This window comes from Chionomys nivalis, chromosome 5 (assembly GCF_950005125.1).
Source record: "Chionomys nivalis chromosome 5, mChiNiv1.1, whole genome shotgun sequence".
Lineage (NCBI taxonomy): Eukaryota > Metazoa > Chordata > Mammalia > Rodentia > Cricetidae > Chionomys > Chionomys nivalis.
The window spans coordinates 23,239,711-23,254,194 of NC_080090.1; the positions used below are offsets into that span (position 1 = coordinate 23,239,711).

Here is a 14,484-nt window from a genome sequence, read left to right on the forward strand (position 1 = left end):
AGCAAGGAAGGACTGGACCAAAGGATGACTGAAACCCAGCGGGGAAAACGCTGGGTCCTATAGCTCCAGGTCTCCGTTACTTTTCTGTGATAGAACACCATGACCAAGGCAACTTCCGGAATAAAATGTTTATTTATGTATACGGTTCTAGAGGAATACGAATCCACCACCATCATTACAGGAAACCATGGCAGTAAGCACAGCCATAGTGGCAGGAATGACTGAGAGCACAAGCAGGAAACAGAGAGAGGGAACTCAATATGTCATGACTCTTTTGAATATCAAAGCCTGCCCTGGTGACATACTTCCTCCAGCAAGGCCACACCTCCTAAGTCATTCCAAACAACCACCCATTAGGGACCAAGTATTCAAATGCCCAGACTGTGGAGAACATCTCATTTAAGCCACCACACTCCATGCCCAGCATCCAAAGGCATAAGGTGACCCTCAGTTGGCTTGGGCAACCCTACCCCTGTGGCCCTGATACCTACAGCACACATGGGCTCTCTCTTTGGCCAGTTCCACTCAGTGCCTGCAGCTTTTCCCGGCAGATGTTCCACATCTGGTATCTCCAACATCCTGAGGTCTCCAGTACAATTCGGCTTCACCTACACGGCATTTCCCATTGCTTACGTAGGGGCTGTCTACAGGGAATCTGACCATGCATGGCACGCATTGCCTTGTTTCACAGACTTCTATCTGGAAACTCAATGTAATCCCTCATGACCCCTATAACTGCATGCCTGCAAAGCCAGCACCGTGTAGACAGCACAAAGTTCTGCTGGGAGGTAGTCAGGCTGTCTTTTTTATCATGATCACAGTGGGTGATTCAGTCTATAATAATACTTTCCTACATAGTCCTTTGCCAGCAGGGTCCCCAGGAACTTCTTTCTATTCCCATCCTTTTTCTTCAGGCACTTGGAGCTCTCTCTCCCTCCAGCACCTTCTCTACTATCTCACGGCAATGTGTTTAGTGATGCTAATCTCTGCAAGGATGACAGCTATTTTTCTGACACTCACTTTCCTGCAACTTTCATCGTAGTCACACTCCTTTGTTCTATGCGTGGACTACTATTGTTCATTCTCAAATGATGAGCGCTAGCCTGCAAATGATGCAGTAACCTTGGTTACTGCGACCTTTGGTTGATGAATTACAAACATCACGTTACTAAGGCCTTAGCGGATGCATATTCTACCACGTTATCCTGCATTGTGTAGAGTTGTGTTCCCACTGTGCTCTCATTGTGCTATTTATTTTTTTTACAGTGTAGACTGTAATAATTTACAACAAACACATACACGATCATTTTTGATATACTACAAAGAAACAAAGAAATTGGATCACACAGATGGCAAAATGAATTTTATGGTGGTGCCTAGCATCTTCAAGGGTGTGATGATTCATCTTGATTGTCAACTCCATTAGATCTTAAATAAGTTAAGAGCCCTGCTACTGGATGGGTCTGTGAGGAGAGTTCCAGGGAGGATCTGAGTGTAGAAGGCATAAGAACTATGTGCCCGTTTATTTTTAAGGTTTCTAAGGTCTAGTTCTTCCCTTTAGCCCTCACAGTATGCACCAAAGGAGTTCACTGTAGCATTTACAATAGTGGAGAATTGGGAGGCAGCCAGGGCATGAGGGAGTGAACAGGGCCACTTGGTGGAAGCATTGGGGGGGGGTGGACAGGTACCACTTGGTGGAAGCATTGGGGGGGTGGACAGGTACCACTTGGTGGAAGCATTGGGGGGGTGGACAGGTACCACTTGGTGGAAGCATGGGAGGGGGTGGACAGGACCAGTGGGTGGAAGCGTGAAGCAATAAACGTGATACACACAGAGCAGCAAGGATGAATTTTATATAGAATTAATTTTAAATAAAGAAAAACACCCAGAATACACCATTTGTGTAAATTACTAATGCTAAGTATTTCCTAAGATTCAATATATAAACATATAGGGGATGGAGAGATGGCTCGGTGGTTAAGATAACAGTAAGAAAAGAAGGACACGAGAGAGGAGACTTACAAAGGCTGAAGACCACAGCCTTCCCTGCTCAGCACCGTGGACCCCTAACCATAGATGAACTTGAGAACAGATTTTGGAGTGTGCTTCTCCCCAAGCATCCCTGTTTTCTGTCACTTCAGTTTCCTCATTTGTAAAACAGAACTAGTAATAATCCCTCCCTCGAGCCCCCCCCCCGTGAGGAATGAATGAAGTAATTTTCCATACGTGTGAAGTATGAACGTGGTACCGGTCACACACTGGTGCACTCCCTACATGTGAGCTCTTCTCCTTACCCCACGTCGTCTCTGAGAGCAGTCTACTTACCACAGTCCTTACCAAATCGTGGCATATCTTGCCAGGAAGTTTTGCTGGGACAGACTTCAAAGAAATCAAAGAATTACTCAAGCCCAGTGTGGTGATGCATGCCGGTTGTCCCACCGCGTAGAGGGCTGAGGAAAAGAGGAACACTTGAGCTCACTGTAGAGCTTGAGACGAGGCCAGGCAGAATGACAAGGCCCTTAAAGAGGAAAAACAAGACCCTAACAACAAAAATTTCCAAATTTGTCTGTGTATTAAAGGACTTGGCAATGTGCAAAGGAAGAAGACCGACTTGGGAGAAATTCGGAGGAAAACATAGAATAAACAAGTGCTGGTCGGGGTTGTTTTCAGGTCAAACTCTGGGCATTGTCTGTGTGGTTAAAGGGCTCTGTGGCTGATTCCTGTGAGTTCACAGGACTACATAGCGAATGAATTCTTGGTGTGATCAGGTTTCTTCTGAAATCCAGTAAAGGGGCTGAGATCTTTGTTCTGGCTTACGAGAAACCAAGAGTCGGCTTGTATGTGCAGCAAGGACAGCTGTCAGGTGTATGGCACTCTTGTCGAGGTGGTGGCCTTGCAGAAGCCAGACCACGGGGACCAGCTGTGGCCGACATGATGAGACCTGTACCAGGCTTTTTCCTTTGGGTCATCAACCAGCTCCCAAATCACAACACAGAGACTTACTAATTATGAATGCTCAGCCTTGTTTAGGCTCGTTTCTGGCTAGCTCTTTTAACATAAATAAACCTATTTCTCCTTATCAACTTTTCCCCTCAGAGCTTCTCTTGCTTTCTTGCTGTCTCTCTGTCTGACTGGCTAGCAGTTGCCTGGCTTCTCTCCCTGGGTGTAGCCCTTCTTTTTCTCCTCACTCTTCTTCTGTCATTGTCTTCTCTCTCTCAAGCCTAGATTTCTCCTCCTATTTATTCTCTTTGCCTGCAAGCCCTGCCTATCCTTTCTCTGCCTATCTATTGCCTGTTCAGTTCTTTATTAGACCAATCAGGTGCCTTAGGCAGGCAAGGTGAAACAACAACACATCTTTACATCATTAAATAAATTCAGCATAAACAAAGGTAACACATCTTTGCCTATTTAATATACCATGACAGAGTTCCACACTGATCCCAAAGGAGGAGGCAAGATAAGGAAGCAGGCAGGGTTCAGGAAGCATAAGAGCATTGCCTAAAGGGAGCATTCATCTCTGCTCTCTGTATCCAGCTCTGTCTCCAACTCTTGCTCACCTTATCAGATACTTTCCTACTTTTCAGACCTACTTATCTGCCACCCCCCCACCCCCGCCTCGCCATCAAATCCTGCTCCCAAAGCAAGATCCGGAAGCGTCAGCATACTTTAAACAATTGGCCGTATTTTCCTCAGAGACATTTGCATTTTCACAGGGGAAAGCATGCTGCACCTAAAATATCAGGGAATTCTCAGAGGAACACTTGGCGCATTGGCAAAATTGGGGGATGCGATCTCGGCAATCTGATCACCGATCTCCTTGCTGCTAGAGTTCCAAGCAAAGCAGGTGTCCTGGTTCTAAACAACAGCAAGTGTGGGCAGGATAGAGCTCGGGGAGACATTCTATCGGGCTGGAAACTTCATTAAATATTTACATGAAAATTCAGGTTCCCCATTGCTCAGGTGTGGTCACGTGGCTCAGAATGCAGGAGAACCAGAGCACAGAGGTCTGATCTGAGCCACCTTTGACTCTGAGGTAGTGACTCTTCTTCCAGGTCACAAGCCCTGAGGACTAAGACGTGGCTGAGGAGGGGTCTTAGGGCCTGGGGGAAGGAAAGAAGAAAGGCACAGGGGAGTGGAGGTGCTATAAGGTGAGATCATTGTGGACTGGAAGGGAAGGCTTTTCTAATTTCTGAGGGTTTTGGATTCTAGGAAAGAAGGAGAAAATACAATACACTTCTAGTTTTGACTGGGGAACAACAGATCAGCAGGGGCATGGCAGGAGGGTTGAGTCATTCCTTTCTGTTTACTCATTTTGCGGGAGGATGTGAGCTCTGCTTCAGGGAACTCAGCATTGACCTCTCAGGAATTAGGCAGAAACAAGATGGGCTTTGTGGCCATCAACAGCGGGGAAAGGACGAGAGTGAGAATGAGATATCAAAGGCACCTGTAGGGACCTGGGGTTCTATGGGGTTCTGTGTGCTAGAGAAGACAGAGTTTGCTCCATAGGCCCTCCCTGTAGAAGTCCATGGCAACAAAGGCAGCAGCTGGGACAGTGCCTGATGCTAGGGATAAGTGAGTGGCACATTTAGGTGATGTCCTGCTTTCTCTACTCCACCATCTTCAAGAAGTAGGAATGGACAGACGAAGCAACAGTGTTTCCTAGGTCTCAGTATCAGCTCCTAGCTGCCATATTCCCCCCTCTGTCCCTCTTCCGTGCCAGCGTATCCTCAATCTTCTACAGCTGCTGCAGGCAGACTCATCATGTGGACCCTTGCAGCCCTCCTGCTTCTAGGTGAGTTGGTGATGCTGTGGTGGCATCAGTAGGATTTGGGGAGGGGGGTAAGGCAGGGCAGGGTGTGTGGGATAAGAGAGCTGGCTCTGCAGATCTCAGGTTTCAGATGGCTCAGCGTCTGCATCGGAAGGATGAAACTGAGGTAGCTCTCCCAAAGCTAGGTGATTTGGCGTGGTCAAAGGAAAACGGACTTTGAGACAATTCAGTCTTTCCTGGGATCAAGAGTCTTTCCTATCGTAGAGAACATTCTTCACCTTCTTCCTTCTTTCTTGCTTTTGCAGCTCCAAGCAGTGGGCAAGCTGGTGAGTTGTCTACATCTCTCATCCAAGTTTTGATAAGTTCCAGTAGGGCAAACGCCCCAGTTCCCGGCTGTCCTGAAATGGTGCTTTCTCCCCAGTCTTGCTCAATCTTGGTGACTAAGTCTTCTTGTGCATAGACAGTCAGAACGGGCTCTGATTAATAGAATCCTTGTTTGGAGCCCCATGACCTGTGGTCTCCCTCCTCGCGAGGGTGGGTTCAGATGTGGACTGGGTCCCAGAAATGGGTGTTTTCTAAGAATTCCCAACCTCAAGCTTCAGTTTTGGGTAGGCACCTCACTCTCCTTTTCTTCCTCACCCCGCCCCATGCCCCACACCCCCAGCTACTCTGGAGAAGCCCGTATTGTCTCTACAGCCACCTTGGACTACAATCTTCAAGGGCGAGAGAGTAACGCTGCGCTGTGATGGATACCACCCTCTTCTGCTCGAGCTCCGACCCATTAGCACTCTCTGGTATTTGGGCCATGTCCTCCTGCCTTCCCACCAGAAGAGCATTGAGGTACAGACACCAGGGGTGTATCGATGTCAAACACGGGGAGCACCCGTCAGTGACCCCATCCACCTCTCTGTGTCTAATGGTGAGTGATCTGAACATGAAAGGAGGAGAAGACACAGTATTGTTCCTAGTGATACTGACCCGCCTGGCTGGGCAGATGCCAGGCTATGCTCAAAGGACAAGAAAAAGGTCATGCGGTGCCACTTTGAGTCTTTGGAGTAGGCAGAGGGCTGCAGTAAAGTTTTCCTGGCCCCAAAGGACCCCTTATCTTCCTGATGAAGCAGGAAGAAAATAAACATTATTAATATATTAAGTGAGGTGACCCAGTTTCAGGAAATTAAAAATTGCCCTCTCACCATAATTCTGGAATCTTATCTTTCTTTCCTTTCTTTTTTCTTCCTTCCTCCCTTCCTCCTCCCCACTCCTCTCTCTCTCAGATATATATATAAATAGGATCCCTAGCTGGCCTGGAATTCACTCTGTAGACCAGGTTGGCTTTGAATTTACAAGGATTCCTTTTGTCTGTCTCTTAAGCACTGGGATTAAGGCATGCACCACCATACCCAACCACAGTCCTTTTTGCTTGTTTGTTTTGTTTTTTCTTGAAGTAGGTTCTCACTGACCTAGGCCTGCTAGCTTGGAACTCACAGAGTTCTCCCTGCCTCTTCTTCCTAAATGCTGGGATTAAGGGTGTGCACCACCATGTCCAGCCAGGATTTTAACTTGAATGTTTGTGTGTATGTAAATAAGAGGATGTGAGAATGGATATATTTCACATTAGGTAGGAGACCAAGAGCGGGGAGGGAGTGTCAAAAGGTCAGTGCAACATGTAAGTATCCTTAGTAACAAGGCTGTTAGAAATGGTGGGCCACAAGGAATAGAGGGGGACTGGAGATGAAGGGGGGGTAATAATTTAAAATATTGTTTGTTTGAAAAACAATACCACAATGAAAGCTAATTATTTGTGATGTTTGTTTGTTTGTTTGTTTTGAGGCAGGATTTCTCTGAGTAGTCTTGGCTTATTTGTGATGTTTAAAAAAAACAAGAATAGCCAGGTAGAGTAATACACACCTATAATCTCAAACTCAGGAAGCTGAGGCAGGAGAATTGCCGCAAGTTTGAGACCAGCCTAGGCGGTATAGTAATACTCTACCTCAAAAGTCTTCTTATAAAGAACAGAATAAGAGAGAGAAAAAGAGATAAGGAAGGGGAAAAGAAGGAGGGAGAAGGAAAAGAAGAAAGGCAGGCAAAGGAATTGGATAAAGAACTTAATAAAACTCATGTTGTTGGCATGTATACATGAGCACCCAGCAGTTAAATGAGAAATTAACTCTGAAAAAGCAGAAGCAGAAGCAGAAGGATGGCTAGAAATCTGCAACCCAGCCATGGTTACTTAGAGAATAATATCCTGTGTTAAAACAAACAAATAAGTCCACCAAACAAAAAACCAGGATAGGAAAAGTAATAAAAATGTACTCATTAACATATACGATTAGTTGCTTCGTATGGAAGACAGATGATCTTACCTTCGCAGGCAGTAATTTTTATTAAGCATCTAAAGAACACTGATTAATGTTCAAATTATCATTTAACACTTCTAGAGGTTTCCTGTCTGAGCCCATGTAGAAGCCGGGATGCCCACAGACAGTGGCCACAGACAGATTGAGAACGCCACAGAAACTGTGATTATGCCTTGCAAAGATTTTGGGGACAGGATTTCCATCTGAAGCCCAGGCATGCCTTGGCTTTTAATACTGCTTCAACTTTCCAAGTGCTCAAATTACAGGTATACCTGGCCTGCAGGATTCTTTCTCAGGGTATAATACCTAAAGCAGGGCCTGGAGAGATGGCTCAGTGGTTAAGTATACATAATGCTCTTGCAGAGAACTGGAGCTGAGTTCCCAGCACCCGAATTAGGCCATAACCACCTATAACTTCAGATCCAGCCGATAAGACTCCCTCTTCTGGCCTCCTCTGGCATCTGCACTCAAGAGCACATACCCACACAGACAGAGGCATGACATGCGATTCCAAACAAATGAATAAAAGAATAAATAAATAATTTTTTTGACTCAAGGGAAATTTTTTATTTGAAGACTTCTGTAAATCGAAAAAGCACAATATACTTCAAAACACAATGACACAGAATATGCATTAGTCTCAAAAGAATGAGGAAGGGAGAAATACCAAAACCTAGCAGATCAAACTCCAACTCCTATTTTTCCACATTTGATGTCTAAGGACTTATATGGCTCTGCCCTTCCAGTTTCTATTCCTCTTTCTTTGGTACCATTGCTCCCTTTCTCCAGCTCTTCTTCTTTTTTTTTTTTTATTGAAAAAAAAAAATTCGGCCTCCTCCCAGCCTCCCATTTCCCTACCCCTCCTCCCACTCCTCTCCCCCTCCCTCTCCAGTCGGAAGAGCAGTCAGGGTTCCCTGCCCTGTGGAAAGTCCAAGGTCCTCCCCCCTCCATCCAGGTCTAGGAAGGTGAACATTCAAACTGGCTAGGCTCCCACAAAGCCAGAACATGAAGTAGGATCAAAACCCAGTGCCATTGTCCTTGGCTTCTCATCAGCCCTAATTGTCCACCATGTTCAGAGAGTCCAGTTTTATCCCATGCTTTTTCAGTCCCAGTACAGCTGGCCTTGGTGAGCTCCCAATAGATCAGTCCCTCTGTCTCAGTGGGTGGGTGTACCCCTTGCGGTCCTGACTTCCTTGCTCATGTTCTCCCTCCTTCTGCTCCTCATTGGGACCTTGGGAGCTCATTCCGGTGTTCCAATGTGGGTCTCTGTCTCTATCTCCATCCATCGCCAGATGAAGGTTCTATGGTGATATGCAAGATATTCATCAGTATGGCTACAGGATAGGGCCATTTCAGGTTCCCTATCCTCAGCTGCCCAAGGAACTAACTGGGGACATCGCCCTGGGCACCTGGGAGCCCCTCTAGGTTCAAGGCTCTTGCCAACCCTAAGATGGCTCCCTTAATTAAGATATATACTTCCCTGCTCCCTTATCCACCCTTCCCTTATCCCAGCCATCCCATTTCCCCAAGTTCCCCCCATCCTCCCCTTCTCACTTTTCTCTCCCCATTTTCCCTTACCCCTATCCCACCCCACCCCCAAGTCCCAATTTTTTGTCCGGCAATCTTGTCTACTTCCCATATCCAGGAGGATAACTATATGTTTTTCTTTGGGTTCACCTTCTTATTTAGCTTTTTTAGGATCACAAATTATAGACTCAATGTCCTTTATTTATGGCTAGAAACCAATTATGAGTGAGTACATCCCCTGTTCCTCTTTTTGGGTCTGGCTTACCTCACTCAGGATAGTGTTTTCTATTTCTGTCCATTTGCATGCAAAATTCAAGAAGTCATTGTTTTTTACCGCTGAGTAGTACTCTAATATGTATATATTCCATACTTTCTTCATCCATTCTTCCATTGAAGGGCATCTAGGTTGTTTCCAGGTTCTGGCTATTACAAATAATGCTGCTATGAACATAGTTGAACAAATGCTTTTGTAATATGATAGGGCATCTCTTGGGTATATTCCCAAGAGTGGTATTGCTGGGTCCTGGGGTAGGTTGATCCCGAATTTCCTGAGAAACCGCCACACTGATTTCCAAAGTGGTTGCACAAGTTTGCATTCCCACCAGCAATGGATGAGGGTACCCCTTTCTCCACAACCTCTCCAGCAAAGGCTATCATTGGTGTTTTTGATTTTAGCCATTCTGACAGGTGTAAGATGATATCTCAAAGTTGTTTTGACTTGCATTTCCCTGATCGCTAAGGGGGTTGAGCATGACTTTAAGTGTCTAATTAAATAATTTTAAAATGTATAAAACCTAAAATGACATCTAGGATAGTAAGTGCTGACTTCAGTGATGGTGGTGGAGGTGGTGGTGGCAGTGGCATTGGTGGTGGTAGAGGCGGTGGAGGTGACAACTGGGTACATACAGGGCGCTGTAGGAGATACCTAAGGCTGTTCTTAGAGACCTTTTCTTTGGAAGATAAGGCCTAAACACAGGCATGCAGGGCAAGTAGGCCCCAATTTACGCTGAGAAGCAAGGTCTTTTGAATTGATGAAACAGCTTACAAGGGCCCTGGGCTCTGTACAGAGCTAATTTTCTGAGCAGTTCAATGTGGCTGGGCCTAGCTCGTGTTGAATGAAATGGTGAGGTGGATAAAAGAGACACAGGGCACAGGAGAGGCTATCAGGGTCTCGGTCAGGAAGGCCTTGAAGTCATACTGTAGGGTCTAAGTTTGATTGTAAAAGGAGGCTCTCTGAGACCAGAACCAAATCTGAGGTATCTTTGCTTCCCTGATATCATCCCCCCCCCTTCAGTGTTCTGCACTGTTGGGGATTCCAGGCTAGGAAACAGGAAAGGGGTCTTGGTGGCTAACAGTCTTGGAGTGCAAACAGGGTGGGGGTGGGGAGATGTGGGGGCAGGGGAGGTGGGAAGTGGTTAAGGGAAGCTGAGAATGGGAGACCTGCTGGGTTTTCTTGTTTGGGTTGGAGGCCAGCTGTGTAACGGCTCTGGCTAACCTGGAACTTTGTAAGACCTCTGAACTCACAGAGATCCTCCTGCCTCTGCCTGCCTGAGTACTGGAACTAAAGGGTGTTCCACCACACCCTGCAGGGCTGGTTTTTCTGATGAGTAAGCAGTGTCTGTGGGGTTTGTTGCAGACTGGCTAATTCTGCAAGTACCTTACGCTGCTGTGTTCGAGGGAGAACCCCTGGTGATGCGCTGCCGTGGCTGGTACGACAAAATCGTCTACAAACTTCACTACTACCACGATGGCCAGGCCGTGAGATACTTCCATTCTAGTACCAACTACACGGTGTTACAGGCACGAGCTAGTGACAGCGGTCACTACCAGTGCTCAGGCACCATGCGCATCCCAGTGGAGAGTGCGCCCATGTTCTCCTCCAAGGTGGCTGTCACTGTGCAAGGTAGGAGAGACAACCACTGGGAAATTCTTGGGCTGGAAGGGGGGAGGGGAGGAGGCTGCCCTCTGCAGCCTGTTGTGTAGGCAGGTGTCCCTTCCCTATGACGCATATCCAGGTTTCTTTTTCTAGCTAGGGATCCCACTTAGGAGTGCTGAGGGCGTACTATATTACTACGAAGAGGGACCGCAGCTGTCCCGTTTAAATATAGAGAATGCCAACTGATTACCAGCTAGGATGTAACTTGTAGCATCTGTCAGCATCCCGCCTACGTTCAAATTGTCCCCATCACCCTCCCACCCACCCCCACCCACCCCCACCCACCCCCGTGGTCTCAGTCTCTCTGTCCCTTCTCTTTATCCCATCCCTTCTTGTTGTCTGGGTCGGCGAGGAGACCTCTTGGAAAAAGCAAAGAGTGGGATCCGGGACGGTGGACAGGTTGGCCCTGGTTGGGTATCACTCCTTGCACGAACTCAATGAGCATCCTGGCCTCCGGCCCGCCCTCCCCGCAGAACTGTTCCAAACACCCGTACTCAGGACGCTGAGCCCGCAGGAGGCCCGCGGTCGCGTGGTACTGCGCTGCGAGACGCGCCTGCACCCGCAGAAGCGGGACACGCCACTGCAGTTTGCTTTTTACAAGTACAGCCGGCCAGTCCGCCGCTTCGACTGGGGCGCCGAGTACGTGGTTCCTGAGCCCGAGGTCGAGGAGCTCGAATCGTACTGGTGCGAGGCCGCCACCACTACTCGAAGTGTCCGAAAACGCAGCCCCTGGCTGCAGCTCCCCGGAAGGGGTGAGTGATAGCTAAGTACTGCGGGTGCCCTGCCTCCTGAACCACGTGGTCCTCCCGCAGTATTCCCACCTTTCCATCTCAGTCCTCCACACATTCCCACCCCTACCCTCACCACATCAGGGGCAACAATTTCAGTCACGGGTAACCAGGTGTGTTGCCTTGCAGGCGCTGCCCTGGATCTGGCGTCTACCACTGCTCCGGTCCCGGCTGCAGCCTTAGCCCCCGGGGATAAGCCGCTTTCCTTCCGGAAGACCCCGGTGTCCAGATCTGTCCCCTCAGTCACTTCCTACCCGAATAGCACCTTTGCGGGTCTGCCATTGGCTGCGGGCCACGTCCCCACTGCCGGGCCACATGTCTGCGCACCTCTGTCCACGTCGGTGGAACAGTCCCGCGAAACTCTGCAGCCCAAGGTGGACCTCCTGCTTCGTGAGATGCAGCTACTCAAAGGCCTTCTGAGCCGCGTGGTTTTGGGATTAAAGGACCCACAGGCCCTCCGCGATCTTACAGAGACCCCCAAGACACCCAGTTCTCACGTTTCTGTGAGCCCCGGAACCCCAGAGACCACTGTCACGGAGGGTAGGGTGGGCAGCTAGTGTCTGCTCTCCAGCATGGTTCCTCCTGGATCTTCCCTTTTTCAGCTCATTGACAAACCTGAGACACATCTGTTAGTGTCCCCTCGTGCTGCTGTGGTTTTTAAAGAAACGCCCCTGAAGTGTGGTGCTGTGGACTTCCACCTTACTAGACAGCTTGTAAGCGATTGCAAGCTTGCACAGTAGTTTGTAAACAAAAGCAAGCTCTCTGGTGTGTCCTTTCTTCCATAATCCAGCAGAGAAGTAGACTGCTGCTGCCGCCTGTTTGTCAGTTTACACTCTCTCGGAAGTGAATTTAGACCGCACAGAAATTAACAAGTACTCATCTCAGCGTATGTGGGTGTTTTGTTTTGTTTGTAATTGAATTCATTGAAGTAGTGAGCGCTTTAGAACTAAATTTTAGGGTCAAGTTGTAATCATTCATAATGAATTTATTCTCTAATATTAAAATGACTTTCAAAATTCTATTAACTACTGAGTTTAATATCTTTAAAATCTCGACTATGATTTCAACTTAGGGAGAGATTTTAGTGTGAGCTTCTCATTTCTTGCTATAAAGGTCAGAGATTCTGAGCCAGACTCACCCAGAGGCACCCCTTGTCCCCATGTAGCCAGACAGAGCCACTTGGGAGAATTTGAGTGGCAGGCCATACTAACTGCACCAGAGCTAACCTTACTCCATTTCAGGATCACGCCCTCCTCACTTAAGCTTCACGTCAAAGGCTGAGAACCAATATAACTCCACCCTCCCATTCTTCATTCTGCTCCAAAGACATTCAGTGACATGCAAATGCTCATTTCCTTCTGAGTTTATTAACCACAACTGACATGCTTTTGTGTTCTTATTGATTACTATTTTGTGTGTGTGTGTGTGTGTGTGTGTGTGTGTGTACTTGCACAAGACTACTCACGGTGGTTCCATTGTGGAACTCAAAGGATATTTGCCTAATTCTGAGAAGGGATGTTCAAATCCCTGGGTTAGATACCTGAGCTACAAATGTCCCAACTTTCTAATTCAGGCTTCTCTAGGACAGCCTCTCCAGTACCCGGGCTCTTTCTCTCTTCTGATCTTGTTCCCCCAAGGTGTTTCCCATCCAGATCTAGACAAGAAGCAGCTATCATCAGTGCCAAGAGGCTTAGTAATCAAAATATCTCAGGCCATTCAATAATAGTAGTCGTAATAATAATAATAATTTTTAATCTTCTGGTTGTGGAAGTGCGTGCCTTCAATCCCAGAGAGGCAGAAGCAGGCAGAACTCTGTGAGTTCAAGACCAGCTTGGTCTACATAGTGAGTTCCAGGCCAGAGTTACATAATAAGACCCTCTCTCAAAAACAAAACAAACGAACCAAAAAAGAAAAAAGAGAAAAAGAAAGAAAAAACCACTATAAAAACAAAATGAAATGAGTTGATCAAACGCCAGCATGCCGTTTTCCCATCTTGCCATCTGCCTCCGTTAGAGCTAGTGGTGGAGGGGACAGTGAGGAGGATGGAGAACTTTTGGACAAAAATTGAAATCGCTCACAGCCTATCTTACCCTGTGAGGAAGAGGAAACTCTATGCCCTGTTCAGAACCTTTGAGTCTTTGCCCACACTCTCACATGGGAGGGAAGGCCTGAGACCACCCCCTCTGGTGTCTGCCAGGATCTCTCAGGAGAGCCTGCACCAAGGAAATGACCGCAGCAGCTGCATCCTGCCTTTGTTTCGGTTTTAGCACTCATTCTGGGAAACAGAAGTCAGCTATCCCCGGCTGTCCATAGGGCATCCTGGAGTCCATTCCCCAGATCGGAGAGGTGGCAGGTTGCTGCAGTTACCTGTGGAGGGAACTGCTTTCTCTCGGGTTGTCTGATCCCTTCTGCATATTTTTTGTTTTTCTTTTTTTTTTTTTTTTGGATTTTTTGATACAGGGTTTCTCCGTAGCTTTTTGGTTCCTGTCCTGGAACTAGCTCTTGTAGTCTAGGCTGGCCTCGAACTCACAGAGATCCGCCTGCCTCTGCATCCAGAGTGCTGGGATTAAAGGCGTGCACCACCACCCTCCTGGCCCTTCTGCATCTTAAGCTCAGGCTTCAGACTCTAAACCTGCCGCTTCCCATATCAGATAGCAGTAGGCGTGGAACCCAAACGTGCTCTATTTGATGACCTAAGGATTCGGTCGTCATCTCAGCCTTTGTGCTTCCTCAGTGTTTCTCATCTTTACAGAAATCCATTAATCCTCACCATATGTGACATGTGTGTCTTGTTTGTAAGAGCTTGAATGTGATCCTCTAGGTTGAGGCACAAGCTCTCAGCATCCGCCCTACTCTCGGCCACACTGACCCCTTTGTCGTTTTCCCAACACGCTACCATCTTTTATGTGTTCATCCTTTGGGTAGACTTTTGCCTCATCCTATACAGGAGGCTACACAGCTTCTGAGTTTCTTCATTCTGAAAACAAGGGCAATGATAGTAATCTAAAGGAGCAGACAGATAAATGACTTCTTTAATTATCAGAGGTGCTAAGCCAGTGACACTTCAGTGCTCAGGAACCCCGAAGGGGATGGTATTCCTGAAATCAC

General features: G+C 47.4%; 1 protein-coding gene across 1 annotated transcript; it reads left to right on the forward strand.

Moving 5' to 3' along the window:
• The first annotated feature begins 4,699 nt into the window (after positions 1 to 4,699).
• Fcrlb (Fc receptor like B) lies at positions 4,700 to 11,933 on the forward strand. Its single transcript, XM_057770696.1, has 6 exons — positions 4,700 to 4,792; positions 5,074 to 5,094; positions 5,433 to 5,687; positions 10,289 to 10,555; positions 11,062 to 11,340; positions 11,506 to 11,933. Exons 1-6 carry the CDS (start codon positions 4,762 to 4,764, stop codon positions 11,931 to 11,933), a joined length of 1,281 nt encoding a protein of 426 aa, XP_057626679.1. The 5' UTR covers positions 4,700 to 4,761.
• Positions 11,934 to 14,484: the final 2,551 nt, after the last annotated feature.